A 23,231-nucleotide genomic window follows, 5' to 3' on the forward strand; every position below is an offset into this window, starting at 1 on the left:
TGGTCGCAGCAGAAGCAGCCTGCCTCTTACGGGGACAAAATGTAAGAATAAACAAGAAATCCGATTTCCGAATAGGCTCAGTTGCCATAAAGTACACCCTGATGGCCCAAACCACATCCAAAAAATGCAAAGCAACCTCTTTTGGGTGCTTTGGCTTAGGACATAACAAAGGCAACACAATGTCCTCATTCAAGTGGAACCCTGAAACGACCTTAGGAAGACTGAGGTAGTCCGTCTGCCAGTTTTCCACCCCTAGCATGTGCACAGCAGAGAGCGCTGGAACAAGGCGTTCTGCCCACTGTAAAATACCGACCACTTCTATGGCTGCTAGGGCACTTTTGGTGCCCCCTTGGTGATTAATATATGCCACAGCCGTGCATACAAGTTCAGAGAGACGACCAGCGATTGGATAACAGGAGCTGAATCGTATGCTGCAATTTCAAGAGTTTTGTTTCTGGGAGAAACACCCGGGCTAAGGCTGAATCTAGAGTCAGCCCCAGAAAGTCCAACTTGGTGGACGGGATCAAGGCTGACTTCAGAGTTTCAGAGTCCAGCCAAACTCCTGCAGAATTCTCACTGTGATGTCCAGATCCTCCTTCAGGACAGATGACAATTCCGCCCTCAGAAGAAGATCATCCAGGTACCCCAGTACCGAAATCTGAACAAGGCTAACACCAGAGCCAACACTTTTGTGAACACCCGAAGAGCTGAGGTTAGACCAAAGGGTAACGCCATGAATTGATAGTGCTCCTCACCTATGGCAAAGCGAAGAAAACGCTGATGCCCACTGTAGATCGGGATATGAAGGTAGGTGCCCTAGATGTCAATGGATGCTAGAAAGTCCCCTTGATGAAGAGAAGCCACAACTGTGCGAATGGGTTCCATTCTGAATTTCTGAACCTGCACAAAGTGGTTCAGGGCCTTGAGATCTAGGATTGAACGAACCTTGCCCTCCTTCCTGGGTACCGTGAAGAGCTTTAAATAAAACCCCTGAAAAAAACGTTCCGATTCTGGAACTGGGACTGTTACCCTTTGTGACAGCAAATCCTGTACCGCTCCTAGAAGGCCTTGAAACCAATCCGCGGACAGACGCAAATTGGAAGGGAAGAACCTTGCCGGGGGCAAGGATCAAAACTATCTTGTAACTGTACCGAATCAACTCGAGTACCAATTTGTCTTGGATGAACGAGGTCCATGGATCGAGAAAGAAAGACGACCCCCACCCCTGGAACGGGTCAGGGCATCTCTTCAGGCGGAGAAGTACTTATATGCGAGGCCAGAGGAGCCCGCCTTGGACTTACCACCCCAGGGTCTCTTGAAACCAGAGGATTTAGAACCCTTGTCCTGCGACCCCGTGGGACGAAAGGGCCACTTGTGAGCCGAAAAAACATGACCACGTTTGCGGCGAGGCTCTCTGTTCTTAGTAACCTGCGGAAGCAAAGTGCTCTTGCCTCCCGTGAGATCCTTTATGATCTCTTCCATGGAGGCTCCGAACAGGCACTCCCCTACAAAGGGAAGATCTGTCAGAACCTTTTTGGAGGCTTGGTCCGCAGACCAACATTTCAACCAGATTATGCGGCGTAAAGTCACCATTTTCCCTGACACCCTGCAGGTTAACGGGGGTGCATCCAAGGAGGCATCACAAATATATTGCAACCCCTGTATTAACTGGTCCGCCAGCTCCGCCATTTTATGAGGATGCTGACCCTTTTTCAAATCCTGGCATAAAAGCTTTGCCCGCTCTTAAGGTCTGAGAGACCAAGGTTATGACAAACACTGGTCTTAGAATTAAACCCGCCACTGTAAAAAGATGGCGGACCAAGGATTCAGCCTTCCTATAAGCAGGATCCTTAAAGGAAAAAAGGGTCCTCCACTGGTAGTAACGTGACTTTATAGTCAGACTAGAAACCTGAGAGTCTACCACCGGTGGCACTGTCAGTTTCTTTAAAAGGGAATCTTCAAAAGGATATCTCCTAGTGAAACGCTTCGGTATCCCAGCCATGCGTTTCGGGGACCCCCACTGACTAGCGAAAATCTCATAAAAATAGGCAGGGAAGGGAAACACTTTATTTACTCTGGATGGCCTGTGGGTGCCAAATTACACAAGTGAAGCCGACACAGCATCTGCTGAGTCCTCCATTTTTAAAGTTTCTCGCACTGACACAATCAGTGCCTCTACAAGCGCTTTTTGTTGCGCAGAGGTAATGGAAGAGGAATTATTCTTATTATCAGAGCACTCGAAGTGCGTAGATGCGGACCCCTTGGGATGACTTGCGTCCATGACACCCAAATCAGCCTCAGAGTTTGAGGAGGCAGAGGAAATAGGTGAAGGCTGAGGGTGCTTTTTGCCAAGTCTTTTCTGTAGGACCATGTCCACTTTAGACACTAAAGATTGCAGGATCACCTTCATGGCTGCCATAGCAGAGGGGGACCCCGAGGACCCCTCAGAGTGTGTCCGGTGGTGAGACATGTTCTACAGGCTCCATGATACCCTGGTGCCACATTGAGAGGAAAGAATCAAAGTAAAATGTATACAATAGGCTGTGAAAAAAAGAAACAACCCAGCAACACTGATACCCGTGTAACTACAAGTCCCAGTACCACTGCAATGAAAGAACAGGCCGGGAGATACAGCTCAGGATTCACCACCACCGTGTCTCAGCAGAGCAGGGAGAAACTAAGAATGAGTGCCAAGCCTGCAGAATACCGATCCGAAGGAACAGGAAACAGCTGTGCTGTCACAAGAGGCCGCCCATCAAGCGTCTCTACGCGCGGCTACAAGGAATTGGCCACCACTCTCAATAGAGCCACCACAAACATGGCCGCTGACTCTGGAAAAATGGCTGCCAAATGGCCGCACATGCGGCCACAAGAAAATGATGGCGGTGCGTGGACACCATGCGACAAGCACACAATCAGGGGGGCTTCGTAGGAACTCGCCACAGTACCCCAAGGTAGGCATCCGGCCGCTCACCAACACGGAGCGGCCCAGGTGTGACTATATATTTACACCCCACCTTAAAGGCCCAACTCACCTCATTAAGGTGACAGATCATACACTGTTAAGGTAACCAGCACACCCCACGGAAGTGGGGGAGGGAACCCCATACATGGTGAACCCCGCTAGTGAGGGGGGGAGGAATTTTGGTGGGAAAGACCCTGGGAGACCTTCCGACCTTGGGAGGGCCCCGCGTCCACCCCAAATTTTCAGAGGGAGAGAAAGAAAGGGGGGTGCTGCAGCCCAAAGGAACGCTGCGACTCTGGCCACGATCAGGTAATGTGCGTCCTCGCGAGGTGTCCCACTCGCAGGCCAGTCCCTCCCGTGGGACCATGTCAGGGCCGACCTAACGTGGAGCTGAGGCCTGCACGCACGCGCTGGCCAAACTGGGACGACTGTAAGGATCTATGATATCCAGTGCGTCATCCAGTCTGGCAGTAGATTGTAGTTGTCACAGGAACAGCTTGATTGTAGAGAAAAGAAAAAAAAAAAAGTTCAGTTTAAAAAAAAAATGCTCAGTCCTTAATCCTGACTAGGCAGAAAAAAACTGAGACCCTAGAGCAGAAAGTAGGAGTATACCACCTTGGACTGCCCTATAGGTGTAGTTAAGCTTTGTTAATCCTTTTCCGCCTAGTTTCCTCCTCCTAGGAAGAGCAGCATAACCCATCTGTCAAATGAAGATATGAACCTGTGTCCATCAATGAACAAAAAGTGAAAAAGTAGGTTGGCAACATTCTTGGCCATATACAATTTTTGTATAGTATCTAGTGTGCTTAACAGAATTACTCACAGATGAAAAAGGAATGATGGTGGTTGGAACTTAGCAAGGAACGTGATTGTAAAGTTTAGTTTAAAAAAAAAAAAAATAACAAAACATGTTGTACTTACCTCCTCGGTTCAGTTGGTTTTGCACAGGGCAGCCTGAATCCTCCTCTTCTCTGGTTCCTTGTTGCTGCTCATGGCCCCTGGGGGCACCCGAGCAGGGCTGCAGCTCCGTATGTCCATTCAGACACAGAGCTGCCATTCAGCCCCGCCCCCTCTCTACCCTGATTGGCTGATTTTGATTGACAGCCACGGGAGAGAATGGCACAGCGGCTGTGTCTCAGCCAATCAGGAGGGAGAGTCCCGGACAGCTGAGGGATTTATGGACATTGCTGGACAGAGATGGGGCACAGGTAAGTATTAGGCTCCGTTTCCACTGTTGCGACTTGCTGTGTGACTTGACACATGTCAAGACGCACAGCAAGTCAAAAGTCATTAATTTCCATTTGGCCCGTTCTAACTGCCGTGACTTGAGTTGCGGCGACTTGAAAAGTAGTTTGTGCACTACTTTTGGGCCGACTTCAGTGCGACTTCCTTCTATGAGGGACAAGTAGCACTGAAAGCCGCGAACAAGTAACACTACAGAGTCGCGCTAGAAGTACTACGACTCTGTAGCCGCAGCAGTGGAAACAAAGCCTTAGGGGATGCTGGGGAGGCTGCTACACACAGAAGGTTTTTTATCTTAAGAGCAGGTTCACATACAGGCGACCCGACTTCCCGGGGCGACCTGTGAAGTCGCGGTGCACAGCTCGCACCGCGACCTCGGAGCGGCATGCACGGACTTCATATCATTGAAGTCAATGCAGGTCGCCCCAAAGTAGTACAGGACCCTTTTTCTAAGTCGGAGCGACTTGTGTCGCTCCTATTAGAACGGGTCCTGTGCTACTCTATGACAGGTGACCCACGGCGACTTGTCAGGCGACCAGGTCGCCTGACAAGTCACCCCAGTGTGAACGGGGTCTAATACATACAACTCCTTTAGCATGTTTACAAGGAGCAAATTAGCTGAATTGTAAGTGTTGCAGATTTTTAATATCTTCACTTTATACTGTTAACTAGTAACTACATTTAAAAAGTGTTATTTGTAGTCATGGGTACATTTTATATTTGATCTCCACTTTACAGAATAATGGTGAAACAAACACATACAGTAACAGGTCACATTACACGCTGAATTTCAGAAAGCCGCCCTTAACAAGCTGTTGATTATTGAAGCGGGGGAAATTGATATGATGCTACTAGAGGCTTAAACCTGGGCACACAAGTGAAGAACGAACAGACCTTTCAGTAAGAGCAGGCATTGACCAAAGCACTGATTTAATTTCATGACTGCTGGGTACAGATAGCTAGCATTACTAAATGCTGCTCTAATATCAACTTGTTAAATTTGAACCCACCCTCAGAATATCAGTATACATGGCCAGACTAACTGGAGTCAAGAGAAATATTTTGGGAGCTGTTTATTTTTAACTAAGCTACAATGCTGTGCTAGAGCTGGACTGAACAAAATGACAGTCATAGTGTACATATATATATATATATATATATATATATATATATATATATATACACACACACACATACATATCCACACACACACACACATTATACTAAAAAGGTCAAGCAATAAATGCAAATTTAAAAAGGCATTTTAATTATGGTGTAATTCCTCAGTACTACATACAGTAAATGTAAAACCCAAGGGAAAGAATAACTTTTTTACAGCGAATTTTAATTAATCCTATGAGATACAGGTAAACAATGATAGTAAAAATTTATAGCGATGACTATTTCAAATGAAAACATATGATTTGCACAAATGGAATTTAAAAAATCGTATAAATCATAACTAAAACAAGGACATATACAATATCAAATACGTCCTTTTTCATTTAATGTTGAAAACAAATGCCTATTTGCTTCCAGCTTTTGAAGCCGTTAAGTACATATTTATTAGGTCTCTACACATGCAATAAAAAGACAACCACTCAGTATAAGAACAGAAAGTACCTACCTTGTGGCATTTCACAGATGGCTTACCAGGCACATTTGAGGAAGGGTTTTTAATAAACTGTCTTTTAAAGCTACTTATCCTACTTTCTCTTCCAGGTGCAAACTGAATGTGCAAATGGGATGAACCCAATTTTGGACAATTATACTTAAGACTAGAAGAAGAAAGTTTAGGAGGAGGCCCTTCAGATATACTCCTTTGGAAAATGTGATTTGATTTATTGCTTGGTATACTTTTGTGTCCCCAGTCTCCGTGCATATTAATTTGGCGTTCTGTTCCTTTACTTGAAGGAGAACAAGCAGAACTACTGCGCAACAGGCGTATATGTCGTTGTGAATGAGCTCTTCTGTTGGGCCGGACCTCCCCTTCATGGATGTTCGGTACGGTATGGTCTTTGAGAGATTCATTGGCGGCTGATGGTTTCTGGTGAGAAACATGTACTGAAATAAAAGGTAATCCGTCCTCTGAAGTGTCAGTTTTTTGAAGACCATCTGAAGGACAGGGATTCTCTAGTAATGAGTCATTCAAGTAAAGTGGTTTAACATCTCTAACTTCACCTATAGTGCAAGTATTTTTGGAAAGTCGAACTCCATTAACTGCTGTTAAAAGAAAACCCTTAGATGATGCCTGTTCCTCATTTTGCGGAAGCTCATTAGAACAAAGCATTAACTGATACGATGTTTGATAGGGGCCTCTATTGGATGGAGGGCACGGACTAGTCGGAGAGGTCGGTGGCGTCTCAGAAGGGCTGCGAGGAAAGATTACCAATGAAGAACAGCGCCTCAGAGGAAGTTTGGTTTTCTTCCTTGATGGAAGGTTTGCCATGTTCACCTCCTTGACTAACTCATCCTGATCAAATGGAAATGTACTTTTGCACCTAGCCAATACCTGTCGAACCCTATTGCTTTTGGTAGGAATAGTTTCTGCATTCATACAGGATGCATTGCTACTAAGCAAATTACTAACATAACTGGCATCACTTAAAGAATGTGTGCAACTACTAGTGTCACTTAGAACACTGTTCGTGCATGAACCAGTGTCACTTGCAGTACTTGTGCATGATCCATAGTCACTACTATTGCTACTAAATGAGCCATTGTCACTGGTTGCAACGCTACACAAACTGCAGTTCTCAGTGGAGGTGCTATTTGGCAAACTACTGTCATTTAGGACTGGGTGACAGCTATAATTCTTGCTCACATTAGAACTACAATTAATCCCATCCTGGTAAGCACTGACGAAAGAAATGTCTTCCGTAGCAAGGTCTGTGTTGTCAGATTGATGACATCTACTATTTCTGCTGGGCTGTAAAGAAATCTGCAACGATGTGCTCTTCTTGCTTGGTGGTGAAACAGAATTACCTTGATGTGACTGAACGATTTCTGGTGAAGATGACAGTTGTATCGTTTGTCGTGGAGAAAGTCTCATCTGGATAACACTTGGTGCGGATGAGTGAGAAAATCTTCTAAAGCACATGTGAATATTGCTGTCCAGGCCATTTTCTGAGCTTTCTGGCAGAGGATCGGTGTTGCTTCTTCGGGTGGCAAAGTGAAGTCTTAACCGACGTGCCATTTGTTCTTTCTGAACATATTATTAATTCAGATGTGCAATTCTTCTTTTCTGCAGCAGCACACAAAAAGCAGCAGAAAAACATGAAGAATGTTTGCAATACACGATAGGAAAGCGTTGAAAACTGCCTCATGTGTTCCAGTCAAACACAGGAAAATGATGAGCCACGGGGTAAAGCAAAGCACGTCATGAAACAAACAAACCATTCCTGACTCCACGGTTTCTAAATCGTCTTGGATTGCTTGTACTCCAACTGCATTCACTTACCAAGCACTTGATTTCGAACGACCTTTAAGCCCAGCTCTGCTGTTGCAACTGGCTGAAACACTGCCAAGATTGATTTAATTATACCTTCTCCAATGTGCATGAATGAGTCCTTCCCAAAAACAACACCATTCCTGTGTTCAAGTCTAACTGTGCTTTCTAGCTCGAGTCTCCCAGGCTGAACACATGTCCTAGCTGAATTGATGTGTCTGAATTTCCCAGTGCAGTGCACAGCCTCTAATATTTTTACCCATACATATAGTGTTACAGGAAGTAGCAGGGAAAGGAGTTCCACATAATTGAGTATCAAAGTTGGGATTCAATTACCAAAAACTATCCATAATAGGAAACTATTGAAGATTCTGCTATGCAAGAAACCACTGGTATTCATTTGAATTTCAGATTCCAGCATAAAGGGTAAAAAACATGCCTGCTGTTAAAGTTAATTACAATGTAGTATTAACAGCAGAGGTAAATGTTCTCCTGAAAGCAGTCATTTACATTTTACAAATATACAAGTTTGAAGCACAAAAAGTAAAGAATTCTTAAAGCAGAACTATATCATTCTTTAAACATCATTCCTTACGTTAACATTATTCTAGTTATTTTTAGTTGGTTTGGAGTAATCTTGCCTAATATTACAATACTATTTTAGGGTTCAAATTACAAAAGCATAATGCTCTTAGGCCCCTTTCACACAGTTTTTCCGATCAGGTCCGCCTGTCAGTTTTTCAGGCGGACCTTATTGGATGCTCTATTCCCCCTATAGGGCAGCAGATGTCAGCGGTGACATGTCCGCTGACACCTGCTGCTACTCATTCCTGTCCATGAAACGGATGGTAACCCTATTTTCCATCCAAAAACACTGAAAGGCAACAACAAGAGAAGGGCGCACCGACCTTTTGCATTACCACTAAAAACGTTTATTAAAATCCAAATAGATAGCATACATTTTACTCACAAACTTAACCAATCGCCTCCAGAACACTTCTATACTGCTGGATGGCGTGATGGCGTCCACATTGACCTGACTAAATTTTCCATCCTTTTCCAACAGCCACTGCCTATTTTCCATCCGTTAGGCGGATCGGATGAAATTAGACAGACGGTTCATTTTTATTCGATTACCCCATAGAGGAAAGCGGGGCTCTGACAGGTCCGTCTCAGCACAGTGAGCGGAGACGGATCTGTCATCCACCTGCTCAGCGGGGATCAGCAGATCGATCCCCCGCTGAGCAAAGCAGAGCCCGCCTGGCAGAACGCTCGTGTGAAAGGAGCCTTAATGTGTTGTTTTATTCTTTTTTTACAATCTAAAATAGATTTTTTTAAGTTTACTAAGAGTGCTACTGCATGGATCCGATCAATATACCGCATGCATGTTATATTTATCACACACACTTTTTAAGGTATTAAAGGTCAGTTTAAATTCACAAAGATCTCTCATGTCTCAATTCATCTCTCTGATAACTGTGGGGTTTATTTACTAAAGCTGGAGAGTGCAAAATCAGGCTCACTTCTGCATTGAAACCAATCAGCTTCCAGGTTGTATTTCCAAAACTTAATTGAACAAGCTGAGGTTAGAAGCCGATTGGTTTCTATGCAGACGTGAGCCTGAATTTGCACTCAGATTTATTAAATAAACCCCAGTGACTCTTTGGTGTCTAAATTCAGGCTTTTAATAGCTGTGAAGTTTCAAAGAAGCAGTATTAGGTGCAATTTAAGGTAGCGATACAGAAATACTTTGTGACAAAAAGGGGCTTTCAATAGTTAAATATATATTCTGTGTAAATAAAAAAAAAAATGTTTTGTTTAGGTGAAATTAATATGTTTAGGAGAAAATGAACTTGTGAAAATAATGAAGCATTAAAATAATTTATCTATCCTAATGAACAGAACTATATGTAGTACAGCCAAACGCCATCTACCTTGGGTAAAACAAAATTGTTAAAAAAAATATAAAATAAACTTTTTCAGCTAATCATCTGTGCCTTTTTTTTTTTTTACATTGGACCAGTTACAGCACAGAAATTTGACAAACTATCGGAAATAATTTGACTCAGAACGCACACTTGAAATAAAATGAAACAAAGGAGACATCTAGTGGTAAAAGGAAGTATACAGTCAGAATCTGTATACATTTCTTACAGAGTAAAGTGGATCTTCAACCTCAAATATATGATCCCTCTTCTACACCCCTCCTTTGTATGAACAGCCCTCCTTTTTCCTTTATTTACTTTTTTTTTTTTGGGGGAGGTGGTGTACCTTGGTATATAACTGGATATCAAAGGGAGCTCTCCCTTATACACCAGCCTGCTCAATGCATAAAGCTTGATTGGCTTACAATGCTGCCCCTACCTGTTCTAGCCTCAATCTTGCTGAGCATGGGAATATAAGCAGAACATAAATACAAATTAAAGGGTACGATAAAGAAAAAAACTAGGGTACAATTTAACCACTTAAGGACCGAAAGGTTTTACCCCCTTAATGACCAGGTCATTTTTTGGAGATACGGCACTGAGTTATTTTTTGAGTTACATTTGTGCGGTCATGCAATGCTGTACTTAAATAAAAAAAATTTTCCCACAAATAGAGCTTTCTTTTGGTGGTATTTGATAACCTCAGATTTTTATTTTTTGTGCTATAAACAAAAAAGAGTGACAATTCTGAAAGAAAAAAACCCAATATTTTTTACTTTCTGCTATAAAATATTCCAAATAAAAAAATTTAAAAATCGTATTTTTTCATCAATTTAGGCCGATATGTATTCTGCCACATATTTTTGTTTAAAAAAAATCCCAATAAGTGAATATTGAGCAAAAGTTATCCTGTCTACAAACTAGGGGATAGATTTATGTAATTTTTATCAATTTTACAAGTAATGGCAGCGATCAGCGATTTTAGGGGGACTGCGACATTGCGGCGGACAGATCAGGCACCTGACATTTTTTACACTTTTAGGGGGGACCAGTGACATTACTACAGTAATCAGTGCTAAAAATATGCACTATAGCTGCACTAATGGCACTGCCAGGGAAAGGGTTAACACCAGGAGCGTCAAAGGGTTAAATGTGTCCCAAGGGGATGCTTTCTAACTGTGTGGGGGATGGACTTGCTGGATGAACACAGAGACCTGACCTGTGTTGCTAAATCGGAGGAAGACAGAATCCTTGTGTTCATCACTAACAGAACAGCAGTCTGCCTTGTTTACATCGGCAGACCGCCGTTCTGTCTCCACGGGGAGCGATCGCAGGTGGCGGGAGTACACCGTATCCGCCGGACCCACTGACTGCCTCCCCCTCTGGCCAATTGGCGTCTGTTCACGCCTCCGGCGGCGCAAGCATGCCCCCACTATCAGTTACACGAAGCGTCGACCTGCCACCGTAAAACTACAGCGGCTGGTCGGCAAATGCCTAATCCACCTTTTGCATAAATGCAAATGAACTTTAACTGCTTGCCTACCATACATATTCGGCGGCAAGGAAGCTGTTCTGTGCTGGATCACGTACCTGGTACATGATTTGAATGCTGGAGTAGGGAGTACGCCCTGGCTATGCTGCGATTGGCTGCCGCACAAACTAATCAGCGGGTGCCAGCCGCTGATTGGTCGTTGGCACCCGACGATCCGGTCCAGATATTAATGCAGAGAGCCCCGTGTAGGTAAACAAACGCAGGGCTCTCTTTTGACAGCAGCAATGTGCTGTTATTTTTCTTCCTGCAAAGCAGGAAGTAAAAAACAGCATATTGCTTAGTAAAAACAGAACACAGTATCATGTTGGTCACACATTTACCCCTTTGATCGCCCTAGATGTTAACCCCTTCCCTGCCAGTGTCATTAGTACAGTGACCGTGCATATTTTTAGGATAAGACGATGATCGCCGCCTTTACTAGTAAAAAAATAAAAATAAATACAAATTCCATAAATAAATCCCATAGTTTTTGGAGGCTATAACTTTTGCGCCAAGCAATATACACTTATTGGGATTTTTTTTTTTAACCAAAACAATTGAGAATACATTTTGGCCTAAATTGATGAAGAAATTGGATTTGTTAATTTTTTCTTAATGGAATGTGTTTTATAGCAGAAAGTAAAACATTTTTTTTTTCAAGATTGTCATTTTTTTGTATATATAGCACAAAAAAACCCACAGAGGTGATCATATAGCATCAAAAGAAGCTTTATTTGTAGGGAAAACGTTTTTTTTACAAGCAGTGTCAGAAGAATTACAACTCCACAGAGGGGTGGGTGCTGTGTCCGTCAATGAACTTCAGAGAAATGGATTTTACGGTAAATCAAAAATCCCATTTTCTCTTTCGTTCATTGACGGAACAGCTCCTGATCTTCATAACCATTGGGATGTCTTAAAAGTAATGTAAAACAGCAGCCTGCAAAACCTAGCGGCCAAAAGAAGCATCCGCAGATGCCAACACATCCACTTTATAAAACTTTGTGAAAGTGTGCACCAACGACCAGGTGGCCGCCTTGCAAACCTGCGTCACTGACGCCTGATGATGGCAGGCCCAGGAGGCACTAAGCGTCCGAGTAGAGTGCGCCCCTGATGGAATAGGCTTGACTAACAGTCTGTCTGATGCATCTGGAAATGGTTGAAGAGGAAGCGGACAACCCTTTCTGAGGCCCATGCGTTAGCACAAATAGCGAGTCTGACTTCCAAAAAGACTCTGCAAGATACACCCAAATTGCCCGGACCACATCCAAAGCATTCAAGGCAATTTATTTCGGATGTTTAGGCCTGGGACACAGGGAAGGCAACACAATGTCTTCATTCAAATGAAAATCAGAGACAACCTTTGGGAGAAACAACGGACAGGAGCGAAGAAGCACCTCGTCTCTGTGAATCACCAGGTAAGGTGAACGACAGGATAACGCCAGTTCGGACACCCTGCGGGGAGAGGTAATAGCCACCAAAAAAGCCACCTTCTGAGACAGTGTAAGCAAGGGAATTTTCCAAAGATTCTCAAAGGGAGGCTTCTGGAGGACCAAAAGCACCATATTGAGGTCCCAAGGCGGAAACGGAGACTGCACTAGAGGAACCAAATACCTGACACCCTGAAGAAAGGTACACAGCAGGGAGTGTGTGGCCAAGGGTCATTGGAAGAAGATATCCAAAGCTGACACCTGGTCCTTGATGGTACTCAAGCCCAATTTAAGGAAGGTCAAAATCTGAGCCACTGAGAAGGAGTGAGGATGAACTTCAAGAGACTCATACCGCACAATGTACATCTTCCACAAACGATGGTAGATCTTCCTTGATGTAGATTTCCTAGCTTTTAACAGCGTAGGGATCACCAACTCAGATAAACCTCCATCAATCAGCACCTGGCGTGCAACAGCCAAGCCGTCAAAGCCAGCGACAGTAAAGCAGGATGGAGGATCGGCCTTTGGGATAGCAGATCCCCCCTGGGAGGAAGCCTCCAAGGAACGTCGGCAATCAGCCGCACCAGAGAGTACCAAGCCCAGCGAGGCCAGTCTGGAGCCACTAAGATGACCGGAATCCATTCTGCCTCAATCATGTATAGAAGTCTTGGCAAAAGCTTGAGAGCAGGGAAGGTGTAAATCAGGCGTTACTGACCCTATAGGGCCACCAGTGCGTCTGTGGCGTCTGCCAGAGGGAACAAGTGCAAAACTCGATCTTGTAGCTGGACCAAATTACTTCCTGGACCCACTTGTCTTGTACCAGGGAAGTCCACGGGTCCAGAAACCTGCGAAGACATCCCTCCTTCCACAATACAGGTGAGGATGCACCTTCCGTTCTGTGGGTCTGGAGAAGCCTGCTCTTGGCTTGCCAGACCAGGTTCGTTTGGATCCTCCAGAGCAGGCCCTGAAAGGCTTTGAGCCCTTGTAAGTTGACGCAGAGGGCCAAAAAAACTTCTTATGAGCCGAGAAGTAGGGCCCACATCTATGACGAGGTTCCTTGCCCATAGCAGCCTACAGAAGAAGGGTACTCTTCCCCCCTGTGAAACCTTTAACCACTTAAGCCCCGGAGGATTTGGCTGCTAAACGACCAGAGGGTATTTTGCGATTCGGCACTGCGTGACTTTAACGGACAATTGCGCGGTCGTGCGACACTGTACCTAAACGAATTTGGCGTCCTTTTTTTCCCACAAACAGAGCTTTCTTTTGGCGGTATTTGATCACCTGTGCGATTTTTTGATCACGCGCTATAAACAAAAAAAGAGCGTAAATTTTGCAAAAATAGCAATATTTTTCCCTTTTTTTTATATGAAATTCCCCCCAAAAAAAATTTAAAAATCAAAATTTTTTAATATTTTCGGCCAATTTGTTTTATGCTACCTATGTTTGGTAAAAAAAAATCGCAAAAAGCGTATTTTGATTGGTTTGCGCAAAAGTTATTGCGTTTACTAACAAAGGGAAAGATTTTTGTCATTTTTGTTGTTTTTTTTTTTAACGCGTAATGGCGGCGATCTGCGATTTTTTTTGCGGTACTGCGACATTGCGGCGGACAGATCGGACCCTTGACTGACATTTTTGACACTTTTGGGGTTACCAGTGACATTTCTACAGTAATCAGTGCTATATATATGCACTGTTACTGTAAAAATACACTGGTAGTGAAGGGGTTAACTTTATTTGAGAGGGAGGGGCTGTGTGTGTCCCTAGGGGCGTGATTCTAACTGTGATTGGCTGTGGCTTCAACTGTATGCAGAGTGATCAATGGATCTACATAGTAGATCCATGTGATCATCTCTCATACAGAGAGGAGAATGACAGGCAGCTTGTTTACACAAGCTGCCTGACTTTCTCCCTCTCCCCCGCCGATCGCAGAGTGGCCGGCGGCGATCGGGTCCGCCGGTCACACGCGCGGGGGGGTCCGTGACCACGCGGGAGCGCGCCTCCGGCGGCGCGCGCTCGCTCCCTAAACCCTCACAGGCGAGCGACGTAGACCTACGTCACTTTGCCTGTGAGGGGCTGACCGCCGCCGTAGATAGTCGTGCGGCGGTCGGCAAGTGGTTAATGATGTCATCCAGGGTAGCCCCAAACAGGCAATCTCCTAGAAAGGGAAGATCAGTGAAGGCCTTTTTAGAAGTCTTGTCCGCAGACCGGCATTTAAACCAAATGACACACCTAAGGACCACTGCAGAAAAAGAGAGCCGAGCCACTAGGGGAGCCGCATCCAAAGAGGCATCACAGATGAACTGCAGCGCCTGGACCAGCTGATCTGCCAGCTCAGCAAAGGCAGGGGGGAGCTGTTCTCCCTCCAGGTCACGGCGTAAAGTTTTAGCCAACTCGGTCAGAGTTTGCGACCCCAGGGCAATGGTGAATACTGGCCTCAGTGCCGAACCAACCAGTATGTACATACTGCGGGCCCCAGCCTCCTTCCGGTCAGCCAGATCCTTAAAAGCCGGGGACTCTAGAACCGGAATCATGTTTACTTTGTTCAATCTAGAAACCGGAGGGTACACCACCTGTGGAACAGTCCACTACTTAAGGGACTCTTCAAAGGGGTAACGCTTAGAAAGCCGCATAGGAAACCCAAGGGGACACTTTGGTCGTCCCCACTGTTTAGCAACAATTTTGTCAAAAAAGGTGGAGAAAGGAAACACCTTTGCCACTCTAGATAGCTAGTGAGTGTCAAAGGGAACCTCTCCCTCCGTTGTAGCTGCGTCCAACTTTAAGTTCTCACGCAGAGATACAATCAGTGCTTCTTCCAGCGCCTTTTCGGGCGTAGTTGCAGATGTGGAGGAGTCATCCTCACTATCAGAGGATTCTAGGCACGTGGTCGCAGACCCAGCTGGGTGACCCACGTTCGCGGCGGCCAAATAAGATTCAGAATCTGAGGAGACAGATGAGGCAGGGGAAGGCGAGGGGTACTTTTTGCTAGCCCGTCGCCCGAACACTACCTCCACCCTGGACACACAGGACCCCAGGACCGTCGTCAGTGCATCGATGGATGGTTGGGACCCTGAGGGTCCTACAGCCTAAGAGAGGAGATCAGGTGGGGAAATGTGGTCCAAAGACTCCATGAGTTACCAGGGGGACCCCACAAAAAGTGTAAAACACTGCAAAGGGACAACCCCCACTGCGCTGGCAGCCCCACCCGGTCACCAGACATAAGCACCAATCGATCCACAGCAGAGAGGGAGAGAACCCCAGACTCACCACCCAGCAGGAACAGGCACCTGCAGCCACCAGGATAAACTGCACTCCACGTGCGCTGATCAGAAAATTAAAAGATCCAGGAGTCAGCACCAGGGCATGAGGGTGGGCTCACATCACTGAAAATGCCGCCCAAAGGGCTCCACTGTCATGGCCGCCACTATTTTCAATGGCAAACCACCGCAAAGGGGGGGTGTCTGATGAGAAGGAGGGGAACCCAGGGGTTCGACCATCCCAAGGAGGGACCAAAGTCCACCTTAAAACCCTCCAGGGGGAGAGGGGGGACAGCTACTCACCATACCAGGAACCAGGTGGGCACCGCTCCAGACAGAATCCCTCTCCATAGAAGTGGGGGGCTGTCAGCCAGGAGGAACGCAGAGACACCGGCCAAGACCTGGACGCATGCAACCTTGCAAGGCGTTTAACTCGCAGGCCAGCCCCCATCCAGTGGGGACATGTCGCGGCCTAATTAGCGTGGAGCTGAGGTCTGCGCACGCTCGCTGGCCAGACTGGGGAGATCGCTGGATCTAGATTATCCAGCCCGTCGCCCTGTCCGGCAGTTGATTGTAGATCCCACAGGAAAAAAAATTTGTATCTGAAAAAAAAAAAATTGCCAGGACCAGAGATCCCAGCAAGGAACTAGGTCCTTACTCCTGACTAGGCAGAAAAAAAACCTACAGCAGGGAGAGGGAGTATACCCCCTGGGACTGCCCATAGGCGTAGCCAGATTCTTTTTCTGCCTAGTGTCCTACTCCTGTAGGGGGGCAGTATAACCTAATGGTTATGAAGATCAGGAGCTGTGTCCGTCATTGAACAAAAGAGAAAAGGACATACATTTGGGTACAGTGTCCCATTTTTTGCAATTGTCACTTAAAGTAACACAGTGCCATATCACAAAGAATGGCCTGGTCATGAAGGGGGTAAAACCTTCTGGTGGTCAAGTGGTTAAAGTGTTTGTAAAGGAAAAAAAATGTCATTTATAGGCTTTGTGTAATGGTTTTACACAGAGCAGCCCTGATCCTCATCTGCTTGGGTCCCCCACAGGTGCTCGGGCCCCTCCCCTTTGCCGAGTGCCCCCACAGCAAGCCGATTGTTATGGGGGGCACTTGTGTGTACTCACTCCCGAGACAGCTCTCTGTGTCCTTAAGATACAAAGGCTACATCTATCAGATGCAGCCAAAGTTTGGGTATTCTGACTGCCACTGACTAAATGAAAGATGTCAAAAAGTTGTTGGCCAGCTATAGACTTTCCTTTTGCATAGATCATAAGACAGATATGCACTGCATAAACTTATATTTTTGCCTGCTTGGGAAAAAACCTAAGTCAGCAGTGAATATTAATATATTTTCTTATATCAGCCGCATAAGAGCCGACAGGATTATGGAAACCACTTTGGGTTTAAACAACAGTAAGCACATAGTCAAAACAACTCTATAATAGGAAATCATAAAAAGGCATACCAAACGGTTTTCATCAAATACTTCAAAGAGAAGTCTGTGCTTTTTTGGATACACCTGGAAAAGAAAATAAGGTGTGGGCACAGGATTCATTACACCACAAAATGTTATAAAAACATTCACAGTTATGAAAAGATGCAAAAGATTAGAGACACGCAAACCTACACAAGGTACAATTTGAATATATATTTTGTAAAAGTAGTGCAGTTTTTACAGTCAAGTAATTCAAGGTGCTACAGTGGGTACGGAAAGTATTCAGACCCCCTTAAATTTTTCACTCTTTGTTATATTGCAGCCATTTGCTAAAATCATTTAAGTTCATTCTTCTTCCTCATGAATGTACACATAGCACCCCATACTGACAGAAAAACACAGAATTGTTGACATTGTTGCAGATTTATTAAAAAAGAAAAACTGAAATATCACATGGTCCTAAGTATTCAGACCCTTTGCTGTGACACTCATACATTTAACTCAGGTGCTTTCCATTTCTTCTGATCATCCTTGAGATGGTTCTACACCTTCATTTGAGTCCAGCTGTGTTTGATTATACTGATTGGACTTGATTAGGAAAGCCACTCACCTGTCTATATAAGACCTTCCAGGTCACAATGCATGTCAGAGCAAATGAGAATCATGAGGTCAAAGGAACTGCCTGAAGAGCTCAGAGACAAAATTGTGGCAAGGCACAGATCTGGCCAAGGTTACAAAAAGATTTCTGCTGCACTTAAGGTTCCTAAGAGCACAGTGGCCTCCATAATCCTCAAATGGAAGACGTTTGGGAAGACCAGAACCCTTCCTAGAGCTGGCCGTCTGGCCAAACTGAGGTATCGGGGGAGAAGAGCCTTGGTGAGAGAGGTAAAGAAGAACCCAAAGATCACTGTGGCTGAGCTCCAGAGATGCAGTCAGAAGATGGGAAAAAGTTGTAGAAAGTCAACCATCACTGCAGCCCTCCACCAGTCGGGGCTTTATGGCAGAGTGGCCCGACGGAAGCCTCTCCTCAGTGTAAGACACATGAAAGCCGCATGGAGTTTGCTAAAAAACACCTGAAGGACTCCAAGATGGTGAGAAATAAGATTCTCTGGTCTGATGAGACCAAAATAGAACTTTTCGGCCTTAATTCTAAGCGGTATGTGTGGAGAAAACCAGGCACTGCTCATCACCTGTCCAATACAGTCCCAACAGTGAAGCATGGTGGTGGCAGCATCATGCTGTGGGGGTGTTTTTCAGCTGCAGGGACAGGAGGACTGGTTGCAATCGAGGGAAAGATGAATGCGGCCAAGTACAGGGATATCCTGGACAAAAACCTTCTCCAGAGTGCTCTGGACCTCAGACTGGGCCGAAGGTTTACCTTCCAACAAGACAATGACCCTAAGCACGCAGCTAAAATAACGAAGGAGTGGCTTCACAACAACTCCATGACTGTTCTTGAATGGCCCAGCCAGAGCCCTGACTTAAACCCAATTGAGCATCTCTGGAGAGACCTAAAAATGGCTGTCCACCAACGTTTACCATCCAACCTGACAGAACCGGAGAGGATCTGCAAGGAGGAATGGCAGAGGATCCCCAAATCCAGGTGTGAAAGACTTGTTGCATCTTTCCCAAAAAGACTCCTGGCTGTATTAGATCAAAAGGGGGCTTCTACTAAATACTGAGCAAAGGGTCTGAATACTTAGGACCATGTGATATTTCAGTTTTTCTTCTTTAATAAATCTGCAACAATGTCAACAATTCTGTGTTTTTCTGTCAGTATGGGGTGCTATGTGTACATTCATGAGGAAGAAGAATGAACTTAAATGATTTTAGCAAATGGCTGCAATATAACAAAGAGTGAAACATTTAAGGGGGTCTGAATACTTTCCGTACCCACTGTATGTTTACACAGTTTTTCAACAGAAAAAAACAGCTTCTAGGTTTACACTGCCTGCTACAATTTGTTTACTTCTATATTGTTGACTTTTCTTAGCACTATTCACATTAGAATACAACAATCTGAAATCATGTTAGCTTGGATGGAGGACAAAAAGTAATGGGTATACTTCAAGTAGAAAAATTTTTTCTCTGGGTCAGTTGTACATATTGCAAGGATCTTAGCACAACTATCTACAAAATCTTACCTTCTTTTGTTTCAAAGGAAACATGACAGGGCTAATGCATTAACCTCCTCAAAAGAACTTCTAAGGGCTCATCTAAAACACTGCATACAAATAAGCACAGTTTTTACACCCCAAAAAGTGGAACTTCACTCTCTAAATCAACATGGGGTATTTTGAATCCTTATGCTGCTAGCATTAGTAAATAGATAGGAAAGTGTATCATATTTACTTGTTTTAAAGCTGAACTCCAGCTTTTGCTAGACTTCACATAGTTCGTTTGGGCCAAGCTGGCCGAAAAAAACTGTCCCAGATTAAAGTGGGGTGCACACTATAAGAAAATCAGGTGAACAATCATACAATTTTCCTTGTTTCACAGCAAATCAGAAACGAGGAAGGAAAAAATGTACAAAAATTTTTGTACGATAATAATTTTGTTGTTTATTGTTTCTGATTATGCACAAACTTTCATTTCTGATTTTTCTTTCACGAAAATCTTATGAAAACAGTACGCATGAAACTAAAATCGTTCTTTCTGTTCCCATACAAAAAAAATTTTTTGGAGTTTGTCCCATCAAAAATTTTCATTTGAAAGGTCAGAATTGGCCGTCGAAAGTTGTGTACACACTATCAAAAAATCGTTCCACGGACGAAAAGGTTTGCCCGATTTTTTTTAGTGTGTACGAACCATAACATGTGAGGCCGCTGGAAGTGCGGTGTAAACTGTATATAGCTGGGGCTACATACAGCACTGTGTTCTGGGTTTATGCCGAGACCTTACAGTCTCATACACGGAACACAGTAGAATCTAATCAGCGCTCAGCCATTCTGAGAAAGCAATGAAAACCAAGCTTCCTCTAAGTGGCTGAGTCAAAGGTTCTGACTTTATCAGCCCACATTTTTGAATCAGCCTATCAAAGGAAGCTTAGTATTTATTGCTAGAATACTAGAATACATTGCTTTCTCTGACTGGCTGAGTGCTGATCAAATAGATTTTACTGTATTCTGGGTAGGAGACTGGAAGTCTCAGCTCGAACCTAGCCCCTAGCTACATACAGTTTATACCATACATCCAGCAGCCTCATATGTTAGTGAGGGACATAGTTTGTGTGGGCCATGTCATACATTTCAGGAGTCTTCAGGAGGGAAGGAGAGGTTTTCTCAGCAAAGCACACTGAGCCGAACGCCGATGAATTCCTGGAAATAAATCGTACATGAATCATCTGCACTTACTCAAGATGGTCACAGTCAGAAATGCTAGGGGGTGTTTTTCAAAGTAATTTCTCAGCAAAATAGAGAACAGAGACATGGATGGATGAGGGTGTTATCACTGAATATTAAAAAAAAAAAATGAAATAATGTTTTTGGTTTATGGTGCTCATATGAAGTGTAGTACCGCTTTAAGAAAAGTGTAGAGGATGCCTGAAATTATTTCTTACCCTCTGTGCACAAATCTGAAAGTGAGCCAATGACAAAGGCAGAAAATAAGGTTTTCTAAAGGTCTTTTCACATTTTCATTAGAACAATTACAAGCATATCCAAGGGAACACAACACCATCATTTTACAGAAGGGGAGAGTTCCTTAAAATTATATAGGAGGTCAGAACCACGGTCAGGTTTTTATTGCGGTCAGTGTCCCCCTTTAAGGAAAGCTCCTCATCTCTGTGTTTCCTGGTGGTAATAGTTGCCAATGTCACACAAATGACAAAAATACAATATGGGTTACTGCCAAACAGATTTTTGTCAGCTATCAACAAACTCGTATGTATGTAACAGCCCTTATTCTTTAGCTATTTAGTCTTCAAGAAAACATGAGAGAATTTTATTTTGAAATTGTAATTTGCCTAGCTGCTTCTGGCCTTAAAGGAGAAGTGTGGCCAAAGCGCTTTTAGCCATACTTCTCCTGTGGGTCACAGCAGTGCACTAATGCCTAGTACACACGGGCCAAAGGATGGGCGGCATAGGCCGGTTCAATAGAAGCCGGTGAACATTCTGGCCATGTGTACTGCAGCCAGGCCAGCTTCTGTCGAAGGGGTGTAACCGAAAAATGTCTGCCGTTGGGCTCCCAGTGTTCTCAGCCAATGGCTGAGAGCACTAACCATAGTGTTCTTGCAGGGGGGGGGGGGGCGGTCCCCCCTGTCAAAACACAATAGCACAGCAGGTGAGCTCTCTGTATTAAAATTGGATAGTTAGTACATCGGCTCCTCCAGAGCTGTCAGGTTTTTTTTCATTAAGCTCTGCTGGATTGAACAAAAAAAAACCTACATGTGTGTTTACTTAGGTTTTAGTTATGCACTCCTGTAACCCAGTTTCAGCTGATGGCTGGCTAAAGTCCTGTCTAGCCTGTCCAGGCTATGCAAGCATCCTGACAATAATGTTGGGATCCACCTAGATGCCCGACTGGCAGCTGGCTCAGCCTCTCAGCAGGCTGCAGATATCCATTTTCAGTTTAAAATGAAAAAGTTTATTTCTGATGAGGAGCATCAAAAATGCAAAAGTTAAATCCACTGTGATTCAGTCTTCTTTGACAGTGGTCTCCAAACTGTGGCCCCTTGCTTGCCTTTATCGCGCCCTTTGGATACTATTTCACTAACACCAACGATAAGGCATTCTTTCTACCACTGACACGAATGATGGGCATTATTTTTTCCACTGACACCAGCGATTTGGCACTCTTCCTCCCATATACATCAGCGATGGGACCCTATTCCTCCTATTGATACTAATGAAGGGGCACTATTCCTCCCACTAATATTGGTTAAATCCATTTACATCAGGGAATTTTGTACTCCCACCGGACAAGGTCTGGCCCCTCTTAAAGTCGGAAGGACAGTACAGTAAAGTCGGTGTGCACTTTTTATAGGATCTGTACAACTTCATCTCCTAACATCCTTGGATCTACCATTCATTTTGCCAAGCCTCTTATTTGTGGCTGAAACAACTAATCAAAATAATCAATTAGTTGGTGAGCTGATTAGGTGGCCTGCATACAGAATGCATTATTGGTTTACATATCAGAAAATACTGTACAACACACATACAGCTCAGTATACCATCCATACATGTCGTTATACACAGTGCAGCACACATACAGCTCAGTACACCATCCATACATGTCAGTATACATAGTGCAGCACACACAAAGCTCAGTACACCGTTCATACATGGCAGTATACACAGTGACGCACACATAAAGCTCAGTACACCGTCCAAACATGTCAGTATACACAGTACAGCACATTTACAGCTCCGTACACTGTCCATAAATGCAGTATACACAGTGCAGTACACCGGTGTAACGTTAAAAAACCATACCCCGTGAAGAAACCATACCATCGGCACTTCCTGTGGGAAACAACTGAGCAGCGCAGCAGTGCGCATGCTCAGAGCCCCGGATACCTAATTGACAATCAAAGAATGTGACAAGTGCGCATGCTCGGAGGGCATGAAATAATCACGGGACTGTGTGTAATTTAATGCTTGCGGTGGGTATATTAAAACAGTTCGGCTGCAACATCAAAGATCTCCTCTCCTATCGCTGTCACTTCCCTCATCTCCGGTAATAAATATAAAAGCGGCGGCGGGTGTATGAGAGGTAAATGACGGCGATCGCGGCTCTGTGATCCGCTTTTATAATTATTACCGGAGATGAGGGAAGTGACAGGGGGAAGGAGCGGAGATGAATTATGTTGCAGAGGAGCAGTTTTAATCGAACCGCCGCAAATGGAAGTACCGTGAGAAATCCATACCCTCCGTAGCTGCACCGGAAGTGACGAGGGTATGGTTTTCTCACGGGTAGGGTTTTTTCACGGAACACCGGCCATAAATGTCAATAAGTGCCTGAGAACTTGTGAATGTATGAAGAACAATGCCTTGTGGGA

The 23,231-nt window shown here is 44.5% G+C and overlaps 1 protein-coding gene across 5 annotated transcripts in view; it reads right to left on the bottom strand.

Annotated features, from left to right (window-relative positions):
* The window catches only part of NEDD4 (NEDD4 E3 ubiquitin protein ligase), a 519,020-nt gene that overhangs the window by 337,143 nt on the left and 158,646 nt on the right, over window positions 1-23,231 (bottom strand). For 2 of the 5 annotated variants that reach the window (XM_082253412.1, XM_082253411.1), the window contains exon 1: window positions 5,835-7,661. The exons of 1 other annotated variant lie outside the window; for it this stretch is intronic. In XM_082253412.1, the coding sequence (XP_082109538.1) occupies window positions 5,835-7,403 (1,569 nt within the window). In that variant the 5' untranslated portion in view covers window positions 7,404-7,661. 2 more of the 5 variants (XM_082253413.1, XM_082253415.1) reach the window with 2 other exon arrangements.

The sequence above is a fragment of the Pelophylax lessonae genome (genome assembly GCF_965119305.1).
Source record: "Pelophylax lessonae genome assembly, chromosome: 4".
Lineage (NCBI taxonomy): Eukaryota > Metazoa > Chordata > Amphibia > Anura > Ranidae > Pelophylax > Pelophylax lessonae.